At 59.0% G+C, this 23,329-nt stretch overlaps 1 protein-coding gene across 1 annotated transcript; it reads right to left on the bottom strand.

The window, feature by feature from the left end:
- Nucleotides 1-3,200: 3,200 nt before the first annotated feature.
- On the bottom strand, nucleotides 3,201-22,330 carry TNS4 (tensin 4). Its single transcript, XM_064473332.1, has 13 exons — nucleotides 22,221-22,330; nucleotides 15,220-15,861; nucleotides 10,686-11,130; nucleotides 10,058-10,476; nucleotides 9,091-9,177; nucleotides 8,407-8,526; nucleotides 8,037-8,129; nucleotides 7,600-7,677; nucleotides 7,084-7,155; nucleotides 5,737-5,905; nucleotides 5,163-5,231; nucleotides 4,885-4,911; nucleotides 3,201-4,314 (listed from the first exon to the last, which is right to left on the bottom strand). Exons 2-13 carry the CDS (start codon nucleotides 15,734-15,736, stop codon nucleotides 4,185-4,187), a joined length of 2,226 nt encoding a protein of 741 aa, XP_064329402.1. The 5' UTR covers nucleotides 15,737-15,861; nucleotides 22,221-22,330; the 3' UTR covers nucleotides 3,201-4,184.
- Nucleotides 22,331-23,329: the final 999 nt, after the last annotated feature.

Below are 23,329 nucleotides of genomic sequence, written 5' to 3'. Positions count from 1 at the left end.
GGGGAGCAAAGCTCTGCACACTCTCCACCTGCAACAGCCGCTGGCTCCCCGTCCCCCGTGCGGGGCGAGGACGTTTCTGTGCAGAAGCCCCTGTGGGCACCACGCTGCCGCCCGTCCCGCTGCCACCAGTGCTCTCTGTGGCACCCACACAAGTGCACGCGTGTCCGGGCGCCCACATGCATGGCGGGGGGTCAGCGGTGCGATCCGTGCCCCCGTCAGCAGGGACAGCCTGGCCACACGCCGCAGCGGTGGTGGCTTTCGGGGTCCTGCTGTGGCTGGGGACGTGGGGCATCACCCGTTGGCGGCAGAGGCTGCTGGGAACAAATCTGCGCGCCCGGCCAGGGGCTGGGTTTGTTACAAAATGGCTGGAACCGGACCCAGGAACCAAAACCAAGAGCTGCGCTTCCAGGAAGCCTGGGACAAACTTTGGAAGCCACGAGGAGCTCAGAGAATTGTTTGTTTTTTCCTGAATCCAGGTGGTTTTGGCTGAACTGTCCCCGCGGCGTCTGGGCCCGCGCTCCAGCTACGGCTGCGCTGAGAAAGGGTTTTCAATGAACTAAAAATTCCACGTGCAGAAGTTGGCGCTTGGCGATGGGCTCGTGGCCAAATTGGTCCCAAAGTGGGGAAAAGCAGCCGTCGCCCCATTTCCCGGAAGATGAACCCCCCCGGTTGTGGCTGCAGTTCTGTAAAAGGGAGCTGGATTTGACGATGCAGGGGAGCAGTGTGCAGGGGTCCGGGCTCGGGGGCGGCAACACGATCCCCCCAAAAGCACCGTTTGGAGCCAAAGCCTTTGAACGTTCGTATTCCCTTTGCGCTTATCGCTGTGGTCCTGAACAGCATCGCCATAAACACGGCGGAGTAAAGCAGCGCTGGTTTGCGGGCTGCACAGGGCCGGGGCCCCACAGCCGGCGCGGCGCTAATTAACTGCCGGTTAATGAAACCAGCTCTGCGTGCACCGGTGGCTCTGCCCTTGCGTACAGCTCCTAGCAGACAGGCAAGGTGCAGGCAAGGTGCCGGCAGGGCGCAGGCAGGGCGCAGGCAGGGCGCAGGCAGGGCACAGGCAGGGCGCAGGCAGGGTGCAGGCAGAGTGCAGGCAGGGCGCAGGCAGGGCACAGGCAGGGCGCAGGCAGGGCGCAGGCAGGGCGCAGGCAGGGCGCTGGCAGGGCGCAGGCAGGGCGCAGGCAGGGCGCAGGCAGGGCACAGGCAGGGCACTGGCAGGGCGCAGGCAGGGTGCAGGCAGGGTGCAGGCAGAGTGCCGGCAGGGCGCAGGCAGGGCGCAGGCAGAGTGCAGGCAGGGCGCAGGCAGAGCACAGGCAGGGCGCAGGCAGAGTGCCGGCAGGGCGCAGGCAGGGCGCAGGCAGGGCGCAGGCAGAGTGCAGGCAGGGCGCAGGCAGGGCGCAGGCAGAGTGCCGGCAGGGCGCAGGCAGGGCACAGGCAGGGCGCAGGCAGGGCGCAGGCAGGGTGCAGGCAGGGTGCTGGCAGGGCGCAGGCAGGGCGCAGGCAGGGCACAGGCAGGGCGCAGGCAGGGCGCAGGCAGGGCACAGGCAGGGCACAGGCAGGGCGCAGGCAGGGTGCAGGCAGGGTGCTGGCAGGGCGCAGGCAGGGCGCAGGCAGGGCACAGGCAGGGCGCAGGCAGGGCGCAGGCAGGGCGCAGGCAGGGCACAGGCAGAGCGCAGGCAGGGCGCAGGCAGGGTGCTGGCAGGGCGCAGGCAGGGCACAGGCAGGGCGCAGGCAGGGCGCAGGCAGGGCGCAGGCAGGGTGCAGGCAGGGTGCAGGCAGGGCACAGGCAGGGCGCAGGCAGGGCACAGGCAGGGCGCAGGCAGAGCACAGGCAGGGTGCAGGCAGGGCGCAGGCAGGGTGCAGGCAGAGCACAGGCAGGGCGCAGGCAGGGCGCAGGCAGGGCACAGGCAGGGCGCAGGCAGAGCACAGGCAGGGCGCAGGCAGGGCACAGGCAGGGCGCAGGCAGAGCACAGGCAGGGCGCAGGCAGAGCACAGGCAGGGCGCAGGCAGGGCACAGGCAGGGCGCAGGCAGAGCACAGGCAGGGTGCAGGCAGGGCGCAGGCAGGGCGCAGGCAGAGCACAGGCAGAGCACAGGCAGGGCGCAGGCAGGGCGCAGGCAGGGTGCAGGCAGAGCACAGGCAGGGCGCAGGCAGGGTGCAGGCAGGGCGCTGGCAGGGCGCAGGCAAGGTGCAGGCAGGGCGCAGGCAGAGCACAGGCAGGGTGCAGGCAGGGCACAGGCAGGGCGCAGGCAGGGCACAGGCAGGGCGCAGGCAGAGCACAGGCAGGGTGCAGGCAGGGCGCAGGCAGGGCGCAGGCAGGGCACAGGCAGGGCGCAGGCAGAGCACAGGCAGGGTGCAGGCAGGGTGCTGGCAGGGCGCAGGCAGAGCACAGGCAGGGCGCAGGCAGGGCGCAGGCAGGGTGCAGGCAGAGCACAGGCAGGGCGCAGGCAGGGCGCAGGCAGGGTGCAGGCAGGGCGCAGGCAGGGCGCAGGCAGGGCACAGGCAGGGCGCAGGCAGAGCACAGGCAGGGCGCAGGCAGGGTGCAGGCAGGGCACAGGCAGGGCGCAGGCAGGGCGCAGGCAGGGTGCAGGCAGGGTGCAGGCAGGGTGCAGGCAGGGTGCAGGCAGGGCCGCACGGTGTCGTGCTGGGGCCCCTTGCCGGCTGCAGCGCGCACTGCAGCGGGTCGCATCCTGCCCAGCCCGCGGGTGCGGGGGGTCCCCGCGGGGCTGGGGACACGCAAGCCCGGGGCGCGGGGGCTGAGCCGCGGCCCCCGGAGCTGCCCGTGGCCTTGGGGCGCCGCGTTCCCCTGGGTCTGGAAGTTGAGGCTTTGCAGCACGATGGGGACGCGGAGCGTGCAGGGCCTGGGGGGCCCCGGCGTGACCCGGGGGGGCCCCAGGCTGGGTGCTGGGGTTTGCCTGAGCAGAGCTAGGGGCTGACAGGCTGGGGGTGGGTGTGGGAAAGCCGTTGGTTTCTCAACCTGGAGCCGGGTGCTCCCCCCACCCCCCGGTAACTCCAATATCTGTTTTTATGGTGGCCGAAGAGCCGCGGCAGCTGGATGCCGGTTCACAGCCCGCCTGGAGGAGAGTGACTTTTTTGTTATGTGCAACGCGTGCATACGCTTGGCAGTTGGGGAGAGCAGAGCAACGTATCTCAGCTGCTGACATCTCTGCAGCGTTTGTGGTGAGATAAATGATCCGCTGCTTTATTGAAAATACCCCTTAGCCGGGTTTGTTAGCCCAGGGTCCAAAATTAAAACAATGTAGACGCACCAGGTAAGCGAGTGCTAAGGGAGGCGGCTGTATGGTGGTCTCGGAGCCGCTGTACTCCGCGCTGAGATTACAGCAAGAGCTGGCTCTTCAGCTGGTGTAAATCACGGCAGCACCGATTTCCACGAGGCTGCGCCAATTTACGTCATCTGAGGATCTGGGCCGGATTCATGCAAGTCATTTCCAAAAACCCGACGTTTTACTGTCATGAAAATGTCAACATTTATTTCTCAGCTTGCCGCGATGCCTGGAGGTTGAGCTAGCCTGTAACCCCGCTTTGCAAAAGAGGGCAAGAGAATTTACCAGCACCAGGCATAAATACGCTGCCTTTTGATGCTCCTTGAGGGAAGCAGGATTTTTCAGCAGGGCCTAGTGCTTTTATATGCTTTGATTTGCAAAACTGGCTCCTGGTCTATTGTCAGGGAGGGGAGTCCCCCCTGCCTGCACCAGAGCTCCCCTCCCACGGCATTGGGGGGGGTTAGGGCCGAGTCCCTGAAGGTGGGAGCTCAGCTCCACCGACCGCGCCTCAGCTTGGACCCCCGCGGTGCAGGCATCGCCCGCAGCCGACAGACATCTCAGCCAGAGTATTTTGTTCCTCCGGAGAAAAGCGAATGGCGATGCCGGGTGAGGGAGGCAGCGGTTCCCTGCGGCGAGCACAGCTCCCGTCCTGCCGCTCCGCTCCCAGCTCGGCACAGCTCCCCGCGAGCGGCCGACCGTGCGATGCCCCGTGTAGGGTCTCGGAGGAACATCTCATCCCACCAGAGCATATGAGACTCTTGACATGACTGTACGTACCAAACCAAAAATATAAATATGAGCTGTTGCCAAAATGCAGCCCAGAAGCCAGAAAAGGTGAGCAGTAGAAGCTCGGCGTTGTGTGGGCAGCTGCCAGCCCTGAGCTGTCCGGGGTTTCTGTCCTCTACGGGGCCAGCAGGAGCTTGCACAGCAGGTCGATGACAAGCGATGGCGGCTGCACAGTGTCGTACTCTGCAAACAGGTGACAGACGTTCTCCGAATCTGTCTGCCTTTTGGCCACAAACCCAAAGATCCTTTGAAAAAGGAGAGAGAGCCTTATGTAGTTTGCATCCAGGAATCCAAAGGAATACGCTTAAACTAGCCCCGGCCACATAGCAAAATCCCAGTTCCAGCAATTCCACTTTGGCCCGCTCCCCAATCACGTTTACTTGGAAGCAAAACAGCCGGGAGAAGTGTTTCTGGCAAGGCTTCCCCAGCTGTGAAAAGTTTCTTGAACGCAAGGTAGAGCCAGACATAAACTCACTTCCTGAGCCCAGAGCAAGCGAGTCACTGGGAAGGACGATGGATTTGGATGGGGGCTTTCTACATGAGGGGGTGTGGAGAACTGGGCGTAGCCAAGCCTCTCATCAAAGCCTACAGAGCAAAACTCCCCACAAAGCTTCACCCATCTGTCCCACATCTCACTCTGCCGCCACGTTAACTTGTATCGCGTCCCCTCCTCATTTTTTGAGCTTTGATTCTTTGCGGCTCTGCAGAGCTTTGCAATGCACCCGCTGGAGAGGCGAGGCTGGGCCAAAGCAGCGCCTCCCCCCAGGTATCCACCGGCATGCTTCGGCCGCGGGAGGTCCCTGCGCAGCTCTTACCTTGAGGACTTGCAGTACTTCTGCCACCTGGGGGAAGAACAGAATTGGATTTGCTCAAAAGAGTGATATTTAACACATTCCATCAGCTGCAAAGTCAAGGTTTACATTTAGCTAAGCCCAGCACGTTAAGCCCGGCAGGGGCTGCACAGCCGGCGGTTGGGGTTTGGGATTTTAAGCAGTGCAGAGATGGGAGCAGCGGAGCCGTGGGGAAGCAAGAACCGCGCGGCGGCTCCGGCCGGCACGGACGGCCTCGTCCCGCAGAGCGGCCGATAACTCACTTTCTGTTCTCAGGATCCATCCCGCAAAACCTGATGGCAGCCAAGGGGTAGTGCTTCCTGAAAAACACCCTGTCGGGGGGAGGAGGAGAGCGTGGGGTTAGAGGAGGAAAGTGCCCGCACAGAGCTGGTGGGAGAAAGAGGCGTTTGCAAATTCAAGCCCTTCTCAAGCTGTTGTAGCTGCTGGGAACGGCGGGGCGCGGGGGGTGGGGGTGAGGGGGTCCCGCTCCCCGGGGCTGGCCACCGAGCGCAGGCAGCCCTCGGGTTCAGCCGGCTCCTGCCTCCGGCTCTTCAGATGTTGCCATTAGCTTCGCGTAAAGCAGCATCGTGCCCTGTGCTGCAAACAGAAGGGATGAAGTCCATCCCTGGATTGCAACACGGGCCCGTCCTAGCAGGCCAGCGTTTCTTGACGTGCTGCAGATCAGCACGTTGGCAGGCTGAGAGGCAAGAAGAGAGCTCTGCGGTCACGGGCGAGCTGCATTTCCATGACCGCTTAGCTCTCCCCTGCCACCGGCGAGCCCTTGGCCGCGGCAGCAGCCCGGCAGCCCCGTCCTGACCCTCCCCGGGCGGCTCTTACTTCCTCTGGATGTCCGTCAGCATGACTCCCTGCTCGCTCACTCTGAAGTGCACGAGGGTGGGTGTGGGCAGCGTTTCCAGCTCGAAGGTAGACGAGACGGCTTTCTGGATGGCCGGGGCTCCCGTGAGCGTCTCCATCTTCACCGTGTTGAGGTACAAGACGTTGCACTCTGCAAGGACAGCACAGAGCCCGGCTCAGCACGGGCCGATGTCTCGCGGCGCTGAGCGTGTGCAGCGCTGAGCCCGGCGGTGCCGGGTCCAGGGCCGGGTCCCAGGCATCATCCTGCAGAACCGGGCACACGTAGGCGCGTCAGGTCTGTTCTGATGAAAAATTAAAGGTTTGGTGACTCAGAAACTCTTCACGAATTTATTTTAGTTTACTTTAATTCTTTGCACTAATTGTTTTAAAAGTCAGGGTATTTAATTTCCGGTTTCTGAATGTCAGATTTGGATTTTTTTCTGTTTATTACATATTTCCTTTAATGAAAAGCAGAAATACCCCAAGCCAACTAACAGCTGAAGGCCAACCTAAAACATGACATTTCAGGCTGATTGAGCTGTTTAAAGGGCTGTTCTGGGTCAAACTAAACTTTTCAGCTTGCCAACTTATGTTTCAGAATTTCCAGCAAAACAAAGCGGTTCCTGACTCCCCTGACTGCGCCGTGACCCCTCCGCGCAGCCCGCTCTCCATCGCTCTCTGCTCTCACCTGGAGCCCACCCGCGGCTGCACGCCGGCTGGGGGCACCCGGGCGCACAAGAGAAGCAAAGACCCTTCCCCGCCCTGCTGCGCAGTTCCCCTGTGTCTCCCGTAAGGTCCCTCAGCAATTTAACCAGCCCCGACTGCCCCATCCCTCTCCGAGAAACTCCAGATATTCAATGCCCATCAGTTCAACGCCCTGGTGGAGGCCGATCGGGAGAGGCTTAAAAATCAGGGGCTATTTAAAATTGTGGGTCTTTTATCAGCTTTGGGACCTCAGGCACTGTCTTTTCAAACCTTACTTCACTATTGTGAGGACTAAAAGTCTCCTTTCTTTAAAAATATCAGGTTCCCTTGCAGGCCTGTGGTCTGAGGATGTGAAGAAAACCCACAGGTGTCTCCAACCTGGTGGTAAAGCCAGGCGGGGGACACGGCACCGGCACCCACAGAGGCACCGGGGTGTCCAAAGACAGCGACGGCTTTTCAGCGTCAGCTGAGAGTGGTGTCAGAAAAAAAAAAAAAACAACAAAAAAATAGAGCCCTGTGGTCGATACGCAAGGACTGAAGCCCAAAGCGCGGGTGCACGCCCAGAGCTCTCGCTCTCGGAGGCTCAGCTGTCCCCTGGTGACAGCAGCCTGCGCCTTTCCTCACCAGCAGTTTTCTTCAGCAGGGATAGTGCGGGTTCAGGAGCGCAGTCGGGGCTATCTTCTCCATCAGCAAGATCTGCACAAACGACAGACAGGAGCACGGATGTCCGCCGGTCAGGCTGCTCCGCGTCACCACTTTGTGTTGGGTGAAATTCCTCCTCTCACAAGAGGCCCAAAGTCCCAGGGCTGCTTAAATTGCAGGGGCTTAGAGCAGTAATTAATTTAACTGTCCTCCACCCCCCTCTCCTGGCTCCGTTCATCTCTGACCTCCCCGCTCCTCCTTCCCTTGCCCACCCTCAGTGGTCCCCTGCTCCCTGCTGCTTTGCTGACCACCCTCCATCCCCAGCAGAAGCAAGACACCACCGTACTCGAGTCAGCTCTTGCAGGTCCCTGTTCCTCCTACGGCCAGGGCAACGAGCCCCCGGGCGGTTCGGCCCCCTCCCCACTGCAGGACCGTCCCCATCTCCCCAGCCCAGCAGGAGGGACCGCCCGCAGCATCGCTCCTGCCCCCGGCACCTACCTCGGGTGGGGATGCTCAGCCTGCAGGGCAGTGCCAGCGGGGTGATGGCGTGCTGATACACAAAGGCGGGGAGGCTCCCTACAACACAGAACCGTGAGTTGGCGGGGCCCTGGTGCCTGAAAGCTCCCACCCACATGCCTCTGGCCCCTCAACAGTGTCCCAGGGACCTCAGAAGGACAGAGGGGGGAGGGTTAGGATGGACTGTTTGGGGCCTCACAGTGACAAAAGTGGGTTTTCCAACCCCAGCTCCACGTTCCTGTTGTGGAGACTGCTACCACAGTCTCGCTGGCAGGAGGCAGGGGCTGCAGGGCCCCCGCGCCAACGCACTCGCTGCAGGGCTGGGGGAGCAGCCCCGGTCCTGGCCGGTGCTTCGAGGGGCTTTTGGTAACAGCTCCTGGGGCTGCCAGGGCTGCTGCGGGTGACGGCAGCGTCCTTACCGAAATACAGCTCCTTGCTGCCTCCTTTCAAGTGCACCCCTTTGGGAGATGACTCGATGAGGAAGTGCCGGACGAGGTCACTGCTCTCATCGCCTGCAAGCGGGATTGAAGACGGTGTCAGCACTGGCAGAAAGGCCTTTGTTTCGCCCCTGCCCTCCCCGGGGCCCCATCCCAGGGCATCCACCGGAGCTTCTGCTCCGTGCAGTGGGCGCGGCGCCAGCCCCCCATGCATGGGGATGGGCACGTGCAGACCCCGCTGCCAGCATCGCTCACACAACCAGAGTCCTGTGGCTTCTCAGCTTGCTTTAGTTTGACTGGTTTCAGTTAAATCCCTGAAGCAAACCCCACCTTTCCGAGCGAGTCCCTGTACCTGTCTGGCTGCCGGATGGAGAGACGGCAACCTTCATCGCCAGTCCGAAAGACCCCCGGTACGATGTGCTGTCCCGCACAACGAACGTGCCTGGCTCCTTGTCCTTCAGCAGCTGGATTGCTGTCAAAGCACAGGCGGAGGCTCAGCCAAGCAAAACAGGTGGAACCTCCCCGCCTTGCATTTCACGTCTGGCCGACGCTCTCGCGGGGAGTCGTCCCTTGCTACCAGCGAGAAATCATCAGAGGCGCTTGCTGAGGCCGCGCGCATCCCTCGTGCGGGTACCGACTGCGGTGCCGCCGCAGCCTGAGGGGCCCTGGCTCGTGCTGGGGGCCTGTGGTCCGCAGGACAGAGTCAGCCCCTGCCCAGGCCATGCTGAGTCGCAGCAAGTCAGAGGCAGGAGAAGCTTTTCTGGACCTGAGGCAGGGGACGGGAGGGGCTGTGGCACAGCCCGTGTTTCTGAGCCCTCCCCCTAGACCTGTGAGTGGGTCTCTCCGTGCCCATCAACCCCCAGTATGCTTTGAATTGCCATCACTGAGTCCCCAGAGGACCTCAGCACAGGCAAGAGCTGGACCGAGATGCTGCAGGGAGGCAAACGGCAGCCTGGGGAACCGGCAGCAGTCCTGCAGACCCAAGGAGAGCAAGTCTGAGATGGGGTGCTCCCAGCAGAGACACTTATCGCCTTACCTTGGTCCCTCGTTATGCTCGGCTTGAACCAGTATTTTGATGTGTCCATCACAAACTTCATGGTCGGCTGTTCAGCCCTGAGGGGACCTGCAAGAGACCTTACGGCGTCAAGGCCAGCGTGGGTCCTGAAAGACCTTCACGGCAGACACCGCCGAGCAGGACAGAGACCTAGCAAAAATATTTCTCTTTCAGGCTGGCCGGAGTCGAAGTGTGTTTTTTAATCCTTTTGACCAGGGCTTCCTCCCTACTCAGAATAATTCGTTCTCCACGTAATTATCTCTCCCAGCAGGCTGCGATGGAGTGCAGAGAGGCAGCACGTGGAATCCCCAGCAGTGCCAGTCTGCCCAGCCCTGCACAAGCCCACTGGACCATGGGGATGTACACCAGCTGGAGATCTGACCCGCAAAGCCCTCCTGCTATTCCCATAAGAATCCCAATTAAAACCCTCTGCCCCGAGAGCTGCCTCTGCTAATCTCCTCCAGAGAACAATAGCGTATTGTTTACCCTTGACTGAGGGACCATATAAACTCCGGTACCTTTAGATGTCCCTCAGAGCATACTAGAACCCTAACCCTTCCTCCCCACCCGTTCTGGGCCCACAAATAAGTATGAAATGGCAAAATCACGGTTCTCATTCTCAGGTGCTATAAATATGTGTATCTGCACCTCCTTGAGGGCACCAGGGCATTTCTGCCTGCTGAGCACACGCCCCAGGACCCTGGTGGACAAAAACACCATGGCTAACGCAGGGTCACCAGCAAAGAGCTGGAGACCACCGCGGAGCCCTGCAAGGCTGTGGAGACACATCGAGGATCTCTAGGTCCGGCAAGGACCTCCTGTCCTTCGTGTCTATAACCCACAGATAAACCAGAGTAGAGACGAGTGTTTGCTGCCCCTTTCCTGGCAGCTGCGGGGCTCTGCGGCTCCTTCCCCCCCAGACCTGCCCTGCGGCAGGGAGGTGACTTACTGTCCGAGATGCAGGAGAGCATTGGTGCCGACAGCGCGTTGTTCAGGCCACCGAGCCTCGAGGCCGGGCTGCAGCTGGGAGGGGGGCTTTGCTTGACAGAGGCTGGGGGGGTCTTGGCCAGCCTGGAAGACGCATCTCCTTGTTCCAGGCACCCATTCACCAGCAGCACCTGGATGTCGGCTGCGGAGTTGAGGATGGAGGGCGGGCAGCTGCTGGCCTGTCCCTTCTGGGACGGGGAGGGGTCGGCTGTGGCGGAGCAGGCTGCCCTGGGCAGGTGGTGACTCAGGACAGAGGCTTCTCCAGAGTGAGATCTGATGCTCGGGGATGGTGGGCAGGGGCTGGCAGGGGACGGGCAGTCAGCGGAGCAGCAGGCAGCGGGGTGAGCATCTGAGTCGTCATTGTGGAGGGAGTGGGTGCTGCTGCAAGAGGGAGACAGACAGCAGGAGATCAGCGGGGCTGTTTAGCTGGGATAGGATGCACAGCCCACCCCAGGGACCACCCCAGCCCCGCAGGGCATTGACTCCCAGCCTGAGGAAGGAGGTCGTGGGCAATGGGACTTGGGGTAACAGCCCTGTGCCCCTTCCACCCCCATCACCGCGCCAGGACTGGGACACAAGGCGGCATTTACCTTCCAAGGACATAACTGGTGTCTGAGCCGGGGCTCGAGGAGAGCGGGGAGACCCAGCTGTTCCTCTGCTGGGCCCTCACCACGTGCACGGGCTTCAGCAAATTGTCAAAGGCTGGGGAGGTGCCAAGAGACCTGGGGCCGTAGGAGATGCTGTCCGTCTGTCCAGACGCGCACTGCTGGGGGACAGCGATGCACTTGGACTCTTTGCTGCCGGTTGGGGAGGCAGCGCAGCTCGGCGTGGCCGACCGGGGGCTCGCAGGTCCAGGTGGGCTTGAGAAAACCACACTTCCACTGGTGCTGTAGTTGCTTCTGAGTCCCCCTTTTTGGGGCAGGAAGCCATTGCCCTGGGGGGACCTTGAGAAGAGCGTGCCCGAAGCGCTGGGGGAGCCCTGCAGCAGCTCGGGACACGTGGCTCTGCCTGGCGTCATTTCTATGTACTTAATGTCTGGAGGAAGAAAGAGGAGGTTGTTACGGATTCAGTGGTTGAGTCAGGTTCATTAGCTAAGCTCTGTGGGGGACGTGCATCTCTGTTGTTCTTGCTATTAATTCTGGCTCCAATTCACATGCCCTGCAGGGCTGCTGGGCCCAGGGGAGGACCCCCGGGCTCGCCAGGGAGACCCCCGTGGCCCAGTGCTGGCCTTCGTTAAGACTCTATGGGGGCTGATTTCTTCATGGACCCCAAGTCATGGTGACCCACCGAAGCGCAGGTGGGCTGCCAGGCAAGGGGGGTTACACGCGGTCACGTCTGACTGCGCAGACCCCCCCTCACCAGCATTGCACAGCCGGTGCTTGCCGAGACCTGCAGCGAGAGGCGGGTGTTTCCTCCAGCAGCCGCTCTGTTTGTACCTGACTCAAGAGAAAAACATCTGGCTGCTCCCCCCCAGGGATGACATCAGGCTCAGAGGGTGCCCGCGGCTGCAGGCGTGTGGCCCTCACGCCCTCTGAGCTGGCTGGGCGGGGGAGCACGGGGACGTCACGGGGGCCCCAGGCGCCGCCGGACATTCGCACCGTCGGCACCGTGGCTGCGGAGCAGGAGGCAGAAGGAAGCCGTGTGGGACAAGGGCAGTTACAAGGCTCTGGGTGCCAGCTATGGGACTGGGCGTGCCAGCAGCAAGCATGCAGCCCAGGGCAGGGGCCGGCTGCTCTCCCTTCCCTCCTCCCATCCTGCACAAGTCTTTAGAGGAATAATTTCCAAGGCAGTTTCTGTGCCTGTGCCCCGCTGTGTGCACCTTCCTGCTCTTCCACTCATGCCCGGGGCAGCAGGGCATCTCCTAACCCCTTTGCTTGCCATTATTTATAACGTAACACATCTGACAGAGCATCACTTTGGACACCTTTGGCTGCACAGGGTGCTGGGCCATCCTGTATAGACCGTGCTCTTCCTAGAAAGGTTGGGCTAGATGATCCCTGAGGTCCCTTCCCACCTGGGATGCTGTGATCACTTGCTCCAAGACCTTCCGTGAAACCTCACAGCCAGAGAAGGGGATGCCTGGCTCCCAGGCACCCCATGCACATCAGTCACCGGGCTCCTTGAACAAGACCATAATTTCTGGCTGAGCTAGAAAGTGCCTTTTAGCAAGAGACACTCAGACTTGATTTAAGGGCTTGCAGCGATGGCGAATTCATCACCTCCCCAGGGAAGCTGTTCCAGTGGTTAATCACCCCCACCGCTAGAAGTGTGCACCTCCTTTCTAGTCTGAACGTGCCCAGGTTTGTTTTCAGCTCCTGGTTCTCGCCCTGCCGTGGAGTTTAGGAAAGTTTCCCTTCTTAAAGGTGTTTCTTGGAGAGACGAAAAATCTTTTTGCTGCAGCAATGAAAAAACTGCTCTTCAGAGCCCTGAGCTCCCTGCCAGCTGATGTTATGTGCCTTATTCCTGCCCTGGGAGCTGCCGGTGAGGGTAGCTGCCTGGGGCAGAGCAGCTGACTCCAGACTGCCAAGCACTGCAGACCCTGTTTACTGCAAGGAACAGCCAGACCTCTGGGGCATAAAGCTTGATGAGCAGGAAAAGCACAAGTCTGTACAAAAGTTACTCTCTGAGCCCCTTCTCTGTGCCGATCCCAGCGCGGGATTGGATCGGCACGGCCAGCAGAGAGCCGCCGAGGAGGCGCCGGGTAAGCCAGAAGGGCTGGTCCCCAGCGGGGATGCAGCTGGACCACGCACGGGGAAGGAGCCAGAACCGCAGCCTTCCCCCTCCACACCCTTACTGCCACTGGCAGCCAGCAGCAGCTCCTCCAAAGCCCGTCCTCAGAAAGGCTCTGGAGACACGTGGTTCTGGTATCAGCGTGCAAACCCCTACAACAAGCTCTCGGCTGGGTGCTTTTTGTCAGTGTCTCCCTCAAAGGAAAAAAGAAATGAGGTTTTTAATTTGTCCTTTAGAGAAATAACAAAAGCATCTGCACCCTGGGCTAATGAGGCCCTTTGCCTCCTACTTTTCTGCCTTTGCTCTGGCATATCAGGTGTGGTTAAACATCAAATATTTGTTCAAGACCTTGGCAAGTTTTTCAGCATCAAGGAGTGGCAGAAGTGCTGCAGACACGGAGCCCAGCTGTCATGCAGGCTGAGACGCCCTCCTCTTCTCCAGGAAGAAGCAAGTACCAGAGGGAGTAAGTGACTGTCATGAACATGTCTCTTATTTCTACAGCGTCTGTTATGCTAAAAGCACTCCTCGTGGTTTCCACTAGACAAGAGCACATCAACCGACCGTGCTTGCAGGGAAACATGCTTCAGGCAGAAAGGAGGGGTGTAGAAATTATTCAGAAAGAGCAAAGGGGCCCTGTGCAGCGCTCCCTGCACGGCCAGGGGGGGAAAGGGCGGCAGGAGCCTAATGGGAGCATTTGCAGGGGGCCAGCCGGCGTGGGGGGGTGCAGCGGCGCATGCACGGGTTGCACGGCTGCAGCAGGAGGAGGGGCGTGAACAGGGATGCTGTGCAGCGGTAGGAAGTTTGCATAAAAAAAATAAGAGCTTTTAAAAGAAAATGAAAGCTGAAGTGAGGCTTTTCCTACTGAATTCAGGGCCAGATTTCCAGATGTTCGGTTCCACACTCGGAGCCAGACTTTCAAAACCACTAGCACGCTACCTGCTGAGCTGCTCAGGACTCCAGCCCTCGAGTGATGCCTGAACGCCTCCAAACACTAGCCTGGGGAGCCAAGAGCTGAACTTGCACTTTGTCACCGTGCTTCTTCTGCAAGGCCACCCCCTTCCACCCCGGCAGGAAGGAGGGGTGCCGCCTGCTTGCACCGCTCCGGCCCCCGCGCGCCCCGGCTCCGGCTCAGCCGCTCGCCCGTTGGAGCATCGGCACCCTCACAGGGCCAGGGCTGCAGTTCAGAGCACTTGCAGACACGTACCTCGTCCTCCCCCAGCCCCGCGTTCCTCATGTGGAGGTTGGCACGAGGGCTCGGGGAGAACAGAATTTTTTCATGCCTTTAACATCCTCTCGTTTGACCTTCCTCTGGAAAGAGGCCTAGGGACAGATTTTCAAGGTATTTCCGTGTCTAAAGACACAGATAGGCAATAAGGCTTTTCCGAAGCAGTGAGACTGTACCTTTAGGCACCTAAACACATGACAGCACCCCCGGTGCACCAGAACGCTCTCTGCCCGCGTGACCCTGTGCGCAGCGCGCTGAGCTGCTAACACACTGCGGAAGAGCCCAGGCAAGAGCGCTGGGATCAGGAGCAGCGCACACAGCACAGCTTTGGATTGCAGGGATGACAGAAGTGTTGCAAACGGGTTCACGTCAGGCACCCAGGCATGAGAGCAGAAAGAGGGGGTTGGTATGTGCTGCTGATGTTCTGCCTTGTGTATGCCAGGTATGCTGCTGGAGGAGCGCGCAAGCCCTGGAAAAAGAATTTCCCTGGCAAAACGATTGGGAACATTTACATGAGATGGTTGTGTAACGATCAGTACCTTAGCCCAAGGCTTTGGAAATCTGGCTTCAAGTCCTTGTGCCTCCACAGGTCAAGTATGACCCTGGGAAAGGCTCCGCTGCCCTTTGGTAGAGCTGGGGCTCTGCTGCGAGGGCAAGGGCGCTCCAGGCATCGCAGCCAGAGGTCAGTGCCTCTCCCTGGTCCTTGATGGTAATGACTTGGATCAGGCATTTTCTGAGAGCTACAAGCCCCATTTCTTATGAGAAATGTTTTCTCCAAACACAGGGAAACAGAAATCAGGTTGAATTAAGGCTGTTCTCCCTGTTTTCCTTTGGATCCTGTTGAGCTAGCTGGACACGAGACATTTCAAAAGCGGTCAGACCGGGGCCACCTAAGCACACGACTTAGGCGGAGAGCCTGGACACGCAACCTGTTCTCCTGCTCTTTTACATGCAGCCCTGACGTGGGCAGACCGTACCCCACGCTGATCCCACGGGGACGGCGGGGACGGCGCTGATGCCCACTTCCAGCCCTTCGCAGGGGCACAGGACCTCACCCTGCCCGCAGCAGAGCCTCTCTGCCCTGGGCTTTCACTCTGCCTCTTGCAAATGGTTTTCACTAGGTCTGAGCTGCGCCGGCTCCACCGCACGACCAGCACCTTTTGCCTCACCTATTGCCTCCAGATCTTGTTTCTTGGTGGCAGCAGCGTCACCCTGAGAAGAAGGTTGGACCGCATCCTCCACTGGCTTGCACATGAGTGGCTGAAAGGTTGGATCGATTTCTAGGATCAGCTGGTTGAGACTCTCTATTGATATGTCCAAGGTAGGAGACACCGGTTGAGCCTCAGGATCCGTGCCGGTGTCCTCCTCCTCCTCCTCCTTTGGCTGATACGGGGTAGTGGGTGTCTCCAAAGAGGTGTCCTGCTGCCCCTTCCCCTGGGCGTGAGCAGCCACATGCTCAAACAAGGGGTGGGCTCCGTACAGCCCTCCGCTGGGAAGCAGGCAGGCGTTGGCGTGCACCATCGCGGACGGGTCAGCCCAGCCCTCCGTTGAGTAGTAGGCATACTTCATCGGCAGCGCCGAGCAGCCCGGGTACCCGGCCCGGTGCAGGCTCTTGCTCTCCTCCTGTGAGGAAACACATACGGTCTGTCCAACACGCAACACGTGGTTTTGTATGACCTGTGACATGGTTTGGTTTTCCAGATTTGATGCCTTAGAGTCCAAGAGAAACCTCCTCCTCCTCCTCGCCTCCCTTTCTCCACCAGGGACCTCAGACCCCTTCTTCAATCCAGCGTCTCAAGCGGAAGAAGAATCTAAGGAATGCAGAGAGAGGAGCGGTTACACAGGCATGCCCAGGGCAGGAGCAGACTTCAGCGGAAAAGTCTATAAAAACGGGGATTTGGAGTGCAAAGCTGGAATTCAGCTCGTAAGAAAACAAGTCATCCTCTATTGCTTTTTTCCACCCCCCTCCAGCCTCTGCTGCCGGTGGCACAGTGCATTTGGGCAAGTGCAAGGAGGATTAGTTTGCAACAGCTTTTCAGGATTCAAAGGCCTAAAAACTAGATTCTGCTTTATTTACGTGGTGCTTATTTTATTGGTTAAGAATGAAACGAAGTGTCAGTCTAAGAACTTTTGCATGGGACCCTGCCCCTCGGAGCCATCCAGAGCGGCAAGGGCAGAGGGCGAGCCCGGAGCCATGCGGGGTAGGCTCGCAGTGGGCCAGAGACGCGGAGCCGCCTGCCAGAGCAATGTTCTGCAAGTGGGCGTACATTTAATCTGAGGGTTTATTTTGCTGTTACAATGTGAGCTGAGCCCTGGAGGCCGGTGTATGTGGCTGCTTTCTCAGTCAAGGCACTGCTCTAGGAATCTGATTGCTATTAAATTTTGAATACTCTCTGGCTTCGCTTTAAATAGAAAGTATTTTTGACTTTGCCATTAAAAAAAATCCCCATGGCAGAAGGTAGGCTTCCCTTGGGGGGTTCTGGGCAAAAGGTCTCAGGACACCGTTTGGAGGTGGGGAGGTTGTCCTACTGCATCAGGAACAAGTGGGGTCCCCCCAGCTGCTGCTCTCCCTCGTGCTCGTCGGCACGGCGGGAGCTGCCATTCAGCAAAACTCACTGCCACCAAACGCGCTGGGGGAACCTCGCTCGTTTGTCTCGGGATGAGGAAAATAAGCCTGTTCCCTCCACGCCCTTTGTGGCAGCCAAAGCTCAACACCTCGGTGCTCGGGGACATGAAAGCCAAGCACATTCCCCATGGTTGGGCTGCACGGGAATGGGCCCGACCCCTCCGGGCAGCACCGGTGGGGACCACGGGATGTCCAGAGAGCCGGAGCCAAAGGCTCACTGACAGGAGTTAATCCCGCAGCTCAGGGCTCCCTCCTCCATACCCCGCGTGGCTCTGGTGTGCAACACAAACAGTGGGCTACGCTTGTTAAAATATTTGTCCTTTCCTGCATCAGTCTTGTACGACTGACTTATTTACTCACGTATCTCGGGTTGATTAACTATGGAGTCACAGGATTAAGAGACACGTTGCTCTTAGGCAGGCAGTCCTCAACCCCCCGTGGGCGAGGGCAGGAGTGCTGGGCTGGCGCGGTACGTCATGTCTGGGTAAGCGGTGACTAACTCTGGTGGCTGGGTGTTGAGATCTGTTATGGAGGTGGCTCAAAACAGGCTGGATTTGCCCTTGATGAATTATATAACCCCGAAGAAGCCTCTCCTCTTGCCGGAGAAACACCGGAGAGACACCCAGAATAGCCCAGACTCATGAAGATTAGTGAATGAGAAGCAAAACATTGCTGCTGCCTGCTGCTGCTCAGGGTACTCGTCACAGCTATGGGTCATGCGTCAAACCAGTTGACACTCTCAACAGAGCTAGGAGAGGTTTTTAAAGACTGCAGAAGTTAATAAACACTTCAAACCCCTTTAGCTTCCTCCCAGCCCAGACCCCGCTGTGTCTCCCGAGTCTGATGGACCAGGCAGCCTGGTCTGTAAGAAAGGCTCAGGAGCAAGGACGTGTCCTGCACCAAGGGCTGTGCTGCAGAAGGGAGAGCACCTCTGGGAGGCAGCTGTTGTGCCTTTAGTTGCAAATTAGACAGGCACATGGCATCCCCGAATTGTAAATGATTAATTCTACAAAGGGGAAAGACGCGCGGCCCCAGCTGCACCTCCAGGCTGTGCTCTGCAGCCCTGACGGGAGATGGACACAGTCTGGAGCAGGTCATCCCTACGGAGGGCCAGCCGCGAAGGGATCTAGCAGAGAATGGGCAGAAGAGCTGGACCTCAGGGCAGCAGCCGCTCCCCAGGCTCGGGGGGCAGGCGGGCGAGATGCTCGGGCTGCACGTGGTGGGGTCCCTCCTGCAAGCCCACAGTGCCTTCCAGCCAGCCGTGCCAGGGCCAGCACCGCGTGCTGCTCTTCCTTGGCATTTCTGGACCCAAACCCCGAGGGACAGAGGATGCAGCAGTGGGCTGGGAGCTGAGCTCCCCTTTCCCACCGGCCGGCCCGGCTGGCCGTGCCTGCGGAGCTCGTGTCGCCTCCGAAGCGGTCGCGGCGCGGCTCTGCCGTGCGGCCAGCGGGATCGCAGGTAAGCGGTCTGCCCACGCCTGGTTTCTGGCCTTGGAGCACGTATGTGCCGTGACGCTGCAGGCACCGCTGCGAGAAGAGCAGCACAGTACGAGGCTTGGAGGGAGCATTTGTTAAATATAAAAAGAAGAGTCATTCCAGGTCAAAAACACAAGCTAGATGGAGTGAAAATTCGATTCTCCCCTGGGGAGAAGAACTGCCTGGCTCCAGTCAGCGTCCGCAAGACAAGGCTGGTTTTAATTTAAGTAGGTACAGAAATAACGTGCAGTGTGCATGAACCAGGACTGTCAGGGGGCTCCAGGAGCATGCACGCAACAGCTTCCCTCCTCTCTTGTACTCCTGCCCTGAGTTTTTGATCTTTCTTGTGCCTGATGCTGCCAGAACTAGCCTCCAAACCTCATTTCTCCTCCTTTCCCTTCTCTGGGCTAAAGCGAGAGGTCTCCCAGGCTCCTCACAGGAATTTTGAGCCTCAGCTGCAGGCACTTCTGCTGGAGGAACAAAGGAGAGGGGCTTGGGTGAAGGAGGTCAATCACAAGGTGGCTGTTAGCCACAGCATGGTGCGGCCACGAGAAAGACAAACGTTGCCAGCAGACATCAGGGCTCCCCAAGAGCAACGAGAAACAGCAGCGCCCTGGTGCGCAGCCCCGGCGAAGGCTGCACCCCCGGGCAGCAACGCAAGGGCCGCGGGCGCAGGCAGGGAGCCCGCAGCACACGGCAAAGCCGGCAGCACGCCCGAGCCCTGCCGTGCGGCGCGGTGCCCGTCGCAACAGAAGCATCGCAGCCCTGGCAGGGGTAACCCGGGCGCTGCAGGCAGGCCTTGCAGGGCTTCACCGAGGCTGGGAGGATTTAGCGGCTGTACAGAAACGCTGGGGGAAGGAACGCTGCTTAAGCTAAGACAAGGCGAGCACAAGAAGAAATAGAAATAAGCTGGCCACAGACCCATCTAGACTGGAAATTACAGAGATTCTGCTGCTGGAAACAGACTAGGGAACAGAATTCCCCCTAAGATGAAAGGGACAAGCCACAGATTTTGGCTGCAGACGGACACACTTATAAAGGCCCTTAGTGACACAACTGCCTCTTGCACCAAGAGGCCCAACTCGGTGAGGCAGGAGTTGCAGTTCAGCCCGGTAACCCCAGTCCTCCCCTCCGCCTCCAGCCCAGCTTGGCAGGCAGCCCCCCCGACATGAAAACACAAACCCCCCTGACGTGAAAAGGAGCTGGGCTCAGTGCGCCGGGACTGGGACCAGAGCTGGAGCGCCCACGTGGGGCTGCGGAGAGCCGAGGTAGGGTGCTGGGCTTGGAGGGCTGCAGGGTGCCTCCTGGGTGGCGGTGGGAGAAGCAGGGTGCCCTTGGGCCAGGGCCGTGCCAGGCACACCCCGGCTGTTAGATAACTGTCTGCACACCCTTCCCAAACCCGCCAGGCACAGCACGGCCCAGCCAGGCTGCAGCGGCCACCTGGACCGAGCCCCACGGACCCTGCACGGGACAAGTCCCGCCGTGCCGGGCCCTGTGCTGGCTTCATCTGCCGGAGCCCAGCGAGCTCGGTGCGGACCCCCAGCTCCACCTCCGTGCTGGCTCTCCCCCAGGCTTCAGCAGATCAGGCGAGGGAACAGCCATGCCGAAAACGCTGCCTCCCAGCTTCGCCCGGCAGCTGCACACGCAGAGCCCTGGGTGTCCCAGCGCGGTTATTTGGAGCGAAGACATACGAGCTGGGACACAGGCTTGTTCCCTGTCTGCGCTGAGACCCCAAAACAGCAAAGCCAGCTGCCAAGCCTGGGTTGTTTTTCCTTGCAACACGAGCCCTGGGAGCGTCCTGATGACAAGCCTGTTACGCATCCCCTCGCTAGGAAGAGCAGAAGGAACTGCTGGGATCACCCAGGATTTACCGAGCTCATTACACCCAGCTTAATCACTGGGAGGGCTGCGGGGTGACTTGCCTGGATTAGCAGGGCATGCTGATGAGGTTGAGGAAAAAAGTTGCCATGGTTATGCTGTGTTTTGCTTGCAGAGCAGCAAGCAGAGGTATCACATAGCAAATATTAATATACTTCCAGCTACAGCGGGGTCCGGCACCTGGAGCCTGAGGCAGCTGGTGCCTGAGGAGGGGCAGCCCTCCCAGTGTCCAGGGGGAGAAGGGGCGACTGTCAGACAAACCCGCTTCCCTCCTGCCTCAAACAAGAATAACTAGAAAGTTCAGCAGCAAAAAGAAGCCCTCACGAAATCCCAGACAGCATCGCTAACTCGGTATTTGATCGGGGCAGCATCTGCGTGACCATTGCCAAAGCAGGACTTCTTGCTGGGGCAGTGAGAAACACTCCAATGCAACCCGTCAGCGGGAGCCATCCTCCCCCAGCGACCCCCCTGCGAACAGCCCCAGTGCATCGCTTGTTTAGCAACACTGCAGACTTCTGAAAGGGTCTCCAGGGTTTTGGTAGAGGAGAGTTATTAGTAATGTTGAAATTGCTACTCAAATAACTCCCCCTCCCACTGCCATGCTCCCTTTTCCTCTCCCTGGATGGCTCTTTCCCCTTTGGCAAGAGCTTCTCTGGGTACAAGATGAGCAGCAGAGCCTCGTCCCCTACTCCCAGGAGAGGTCCCAGTGCAGCCAGGAGGGTTTTCCCTCCGGCTCCTTGTGGGGTGAGCGGTGGACACAGGAAGCTCAGGGAGGGGGCAGCAAGAAGAGCATCTTTAGAAAGAAGATGTATCTCCAAAAAGATACTAGAATAGCTAATCCTAGGAATGTTTGAGATAAGTTACAGGAATGTGAGACTTTCTAGACACACTAACAAGCTCCTTGGAGCACCAGCCTGGATTTTTCCCGTCTGAGACAAGAGTCACATCTCACCTCTGTCCCCGTGCATTAGGCAGCATGTTACGGTGGAAGCTGCCGCGAAAGAGAGGCAGTTTCTCTGCATTTCGGGGGTGCCAAGGGAAGGGCCAGGATGGAGCTGCTGCACAGAGGGCTCTGCAGACCTTTAAGCGTTTCAGAAGGACACTGTACGTCCGCACTGCCCCCCGCATGCTCCCTTGAGCTTACAGCACTACATCGCAGGGCATGAAACCTTGTGAAGCAGCAGACCGTGCTCCATGCCCTTCTCTTGGGTCCAAGGGACAAACAGGACAAGGTGGGACTAGATACTCTTCCTCCCCTCCTCAGTCCTTCATCTTCCTGGCAATACATGTGCCGACAGAGGCAGCGTATCTGCAGTGCTCCTGCCTGCACAGCTTCCACGCACTCGTCCTGAGACTCTGCTCCCCTCTTACGCAATGACAGCTCCTCAGAACCTTGGTTTTGGTTTCACAGCATCTCTTGACACTGACCTGAGTCACAAGGCCTTGACCTTGCTGACTGTCAGTGGCTTAAGAAAGTACCATAACCGAATAACCTTGACTAATGCACTGCTAGCTGATTTTCTGCCCGAGCCCTACACAAACCACTGCCTCCAGCTAGTCGCACTTCTTGCTACCACATGGCATTTTTATTGCCTTGAACTCTCAACACTTCACCACACCACAGCCTCCCACTAGAAAGCAGGGTGCACACAGACACGCGATCACAGCCTCGCCGAGGCTGAATTCACTTCAGGCAGAGCCAAGGAAACCTCTCACAGCACTCGTACGGATGCACAGTCAACAAACATCGCTGGAAACCTTAAATAGGCTTCAAACTCTGAGTGAATAAGAAAGGTAATTGCTAATAAAATAAAACCCATAGACTACTGAGAAAAGTCTAAAACCTTAGCCTAAGCAATAAGCCTAATCCCAAGCCATGTCTCAGAGAACATCCAGCGGCCTTCTCCACCCAGGGAAAACACCACTTGGCCTCTCTGCCAGCCAGCAGTATTGTTCAGGCAGGAACAACCACGTCTTGGCTTATTGGAGACATCTGCAGCAGATTTCTCCCAAGGCACAAGAATAATCACCAGCTAAATGCAAAGCAGCAGGAGAAGACAGAGAAGCGGCGGAAGAGAAGAACCAATACAAAGTGTGAATAACACTAGCACGGAGGACTGAAGGAGAAAAGGACTTGAAAGAGACGCGGAAAAGGCAGGCATGGCCCTTGAGATCAGCACTCAGCAGGTACCTGAGCTGCAGCTGCTCCTCCCCTTTCCTGCGCGCTCTGCTCTTGCTGGAACACCTCCAACAGCACCCCGAGCTCATAAAGTCAGCAAAGGGTGAGTCCGTGCAAGGACTCGGTCCTCTGGGAGCTTTGAATTTAACAGGAATCCAGTCCCTCCCACCTGGGCTGAGCTTTGCGTGGCGCCCCTCCCGTGCCGAGGGTGCAGTCTTGCTTAGGCCAGGTGTGATGCAAGAGGGAAGACCCAGCCATCAGGATACACCTAGAGCAGTGCTGAGCTGGCAGAAGACCAGGTAGGCTGCAAAGCGCGCTGGCGCAGGGCAGCTGATGGCAGGGAGCTACTCGGCCAAGCTGCTCAGGGGGATGACTTTCAGCTGGTGCACAGCAAGGTAACTCTGCTTGGAGCAGCTGAGGATTTGATGCTACCCCTGCCAAGGGCCAGGACTGGGCTCTGCCCCTGCAATCCCGCGCAGGTCAGCAGGGGCCCCGAACCGGCACTCAGCCATGGCACGGGCCCCCTCGCAGCTCGTGGAGGGAGAACGGACGGGGACGGTGCTTCAGCCTCGCTCTCCGAACGCTGGCCGGAGGCTGTGAAAATAAAGCGGGAACAAAAAGCACACGCCTGCCTCCTCTTCAGGTGGAGCATCGGAACCGTGCTTTCCCTCTGCTCCTCTCCAGAGGTATCTGTTACTCCCTGGTGCGGATGCCGCCAACAGACCTGCGGCGGGGAGGAGTTTAAGAGTTTAAGAGGTTACAGCGTGGCCCTTTGTCCCTGCCTCCGTGGCAAGGGCACCGCATTAAGGAGCGGGGCTGGTGTAACCGGGTGCAAAGGGAAATATTCTCTCACCATGTCTGGCTAAAGGGCGGCTGTGACTGCTCGGGTCCAACTAAAGAAAGACCCAGGTCTGCCCACACCCTCAGCACAATTATCTGGCTGCTGTGTTACAGGGAACAGATGAAAAATATATATTTAAAGGCAACCGTGTCTCTAACTCATGTTTGCACAGCGTCCAGCCCGGAGCAGCCAGGCCTGACTGCTGCATTAAGCATTCCTGCAGTGGGAATGGACGATAATAAATAATCCCCAAACATCTTTTTGGATCGCTGTACATTTT

Source organism: Phalacrocorax carbo, chromosome 25 (assembly GCF_963921805.1).
Source record: "Phalacrocorax carbo chromosome 25, bPhaCar2.1, whole genome shotgun sequence".
In the NCBI taxonomy this organism is placed as follows: domain Eukaryota; kingdom Metazoa; phylum Chordata; class Aves; order Suliformes; family Phalacrocoracidae; genus Phalacrocorax; species Phalacrocorax carbo.
The sequence above is the reverse complement of the archived record's forward strand: the minus strand, read 5'-3'. Positions and strand labels throughout refer to the sequence as shown.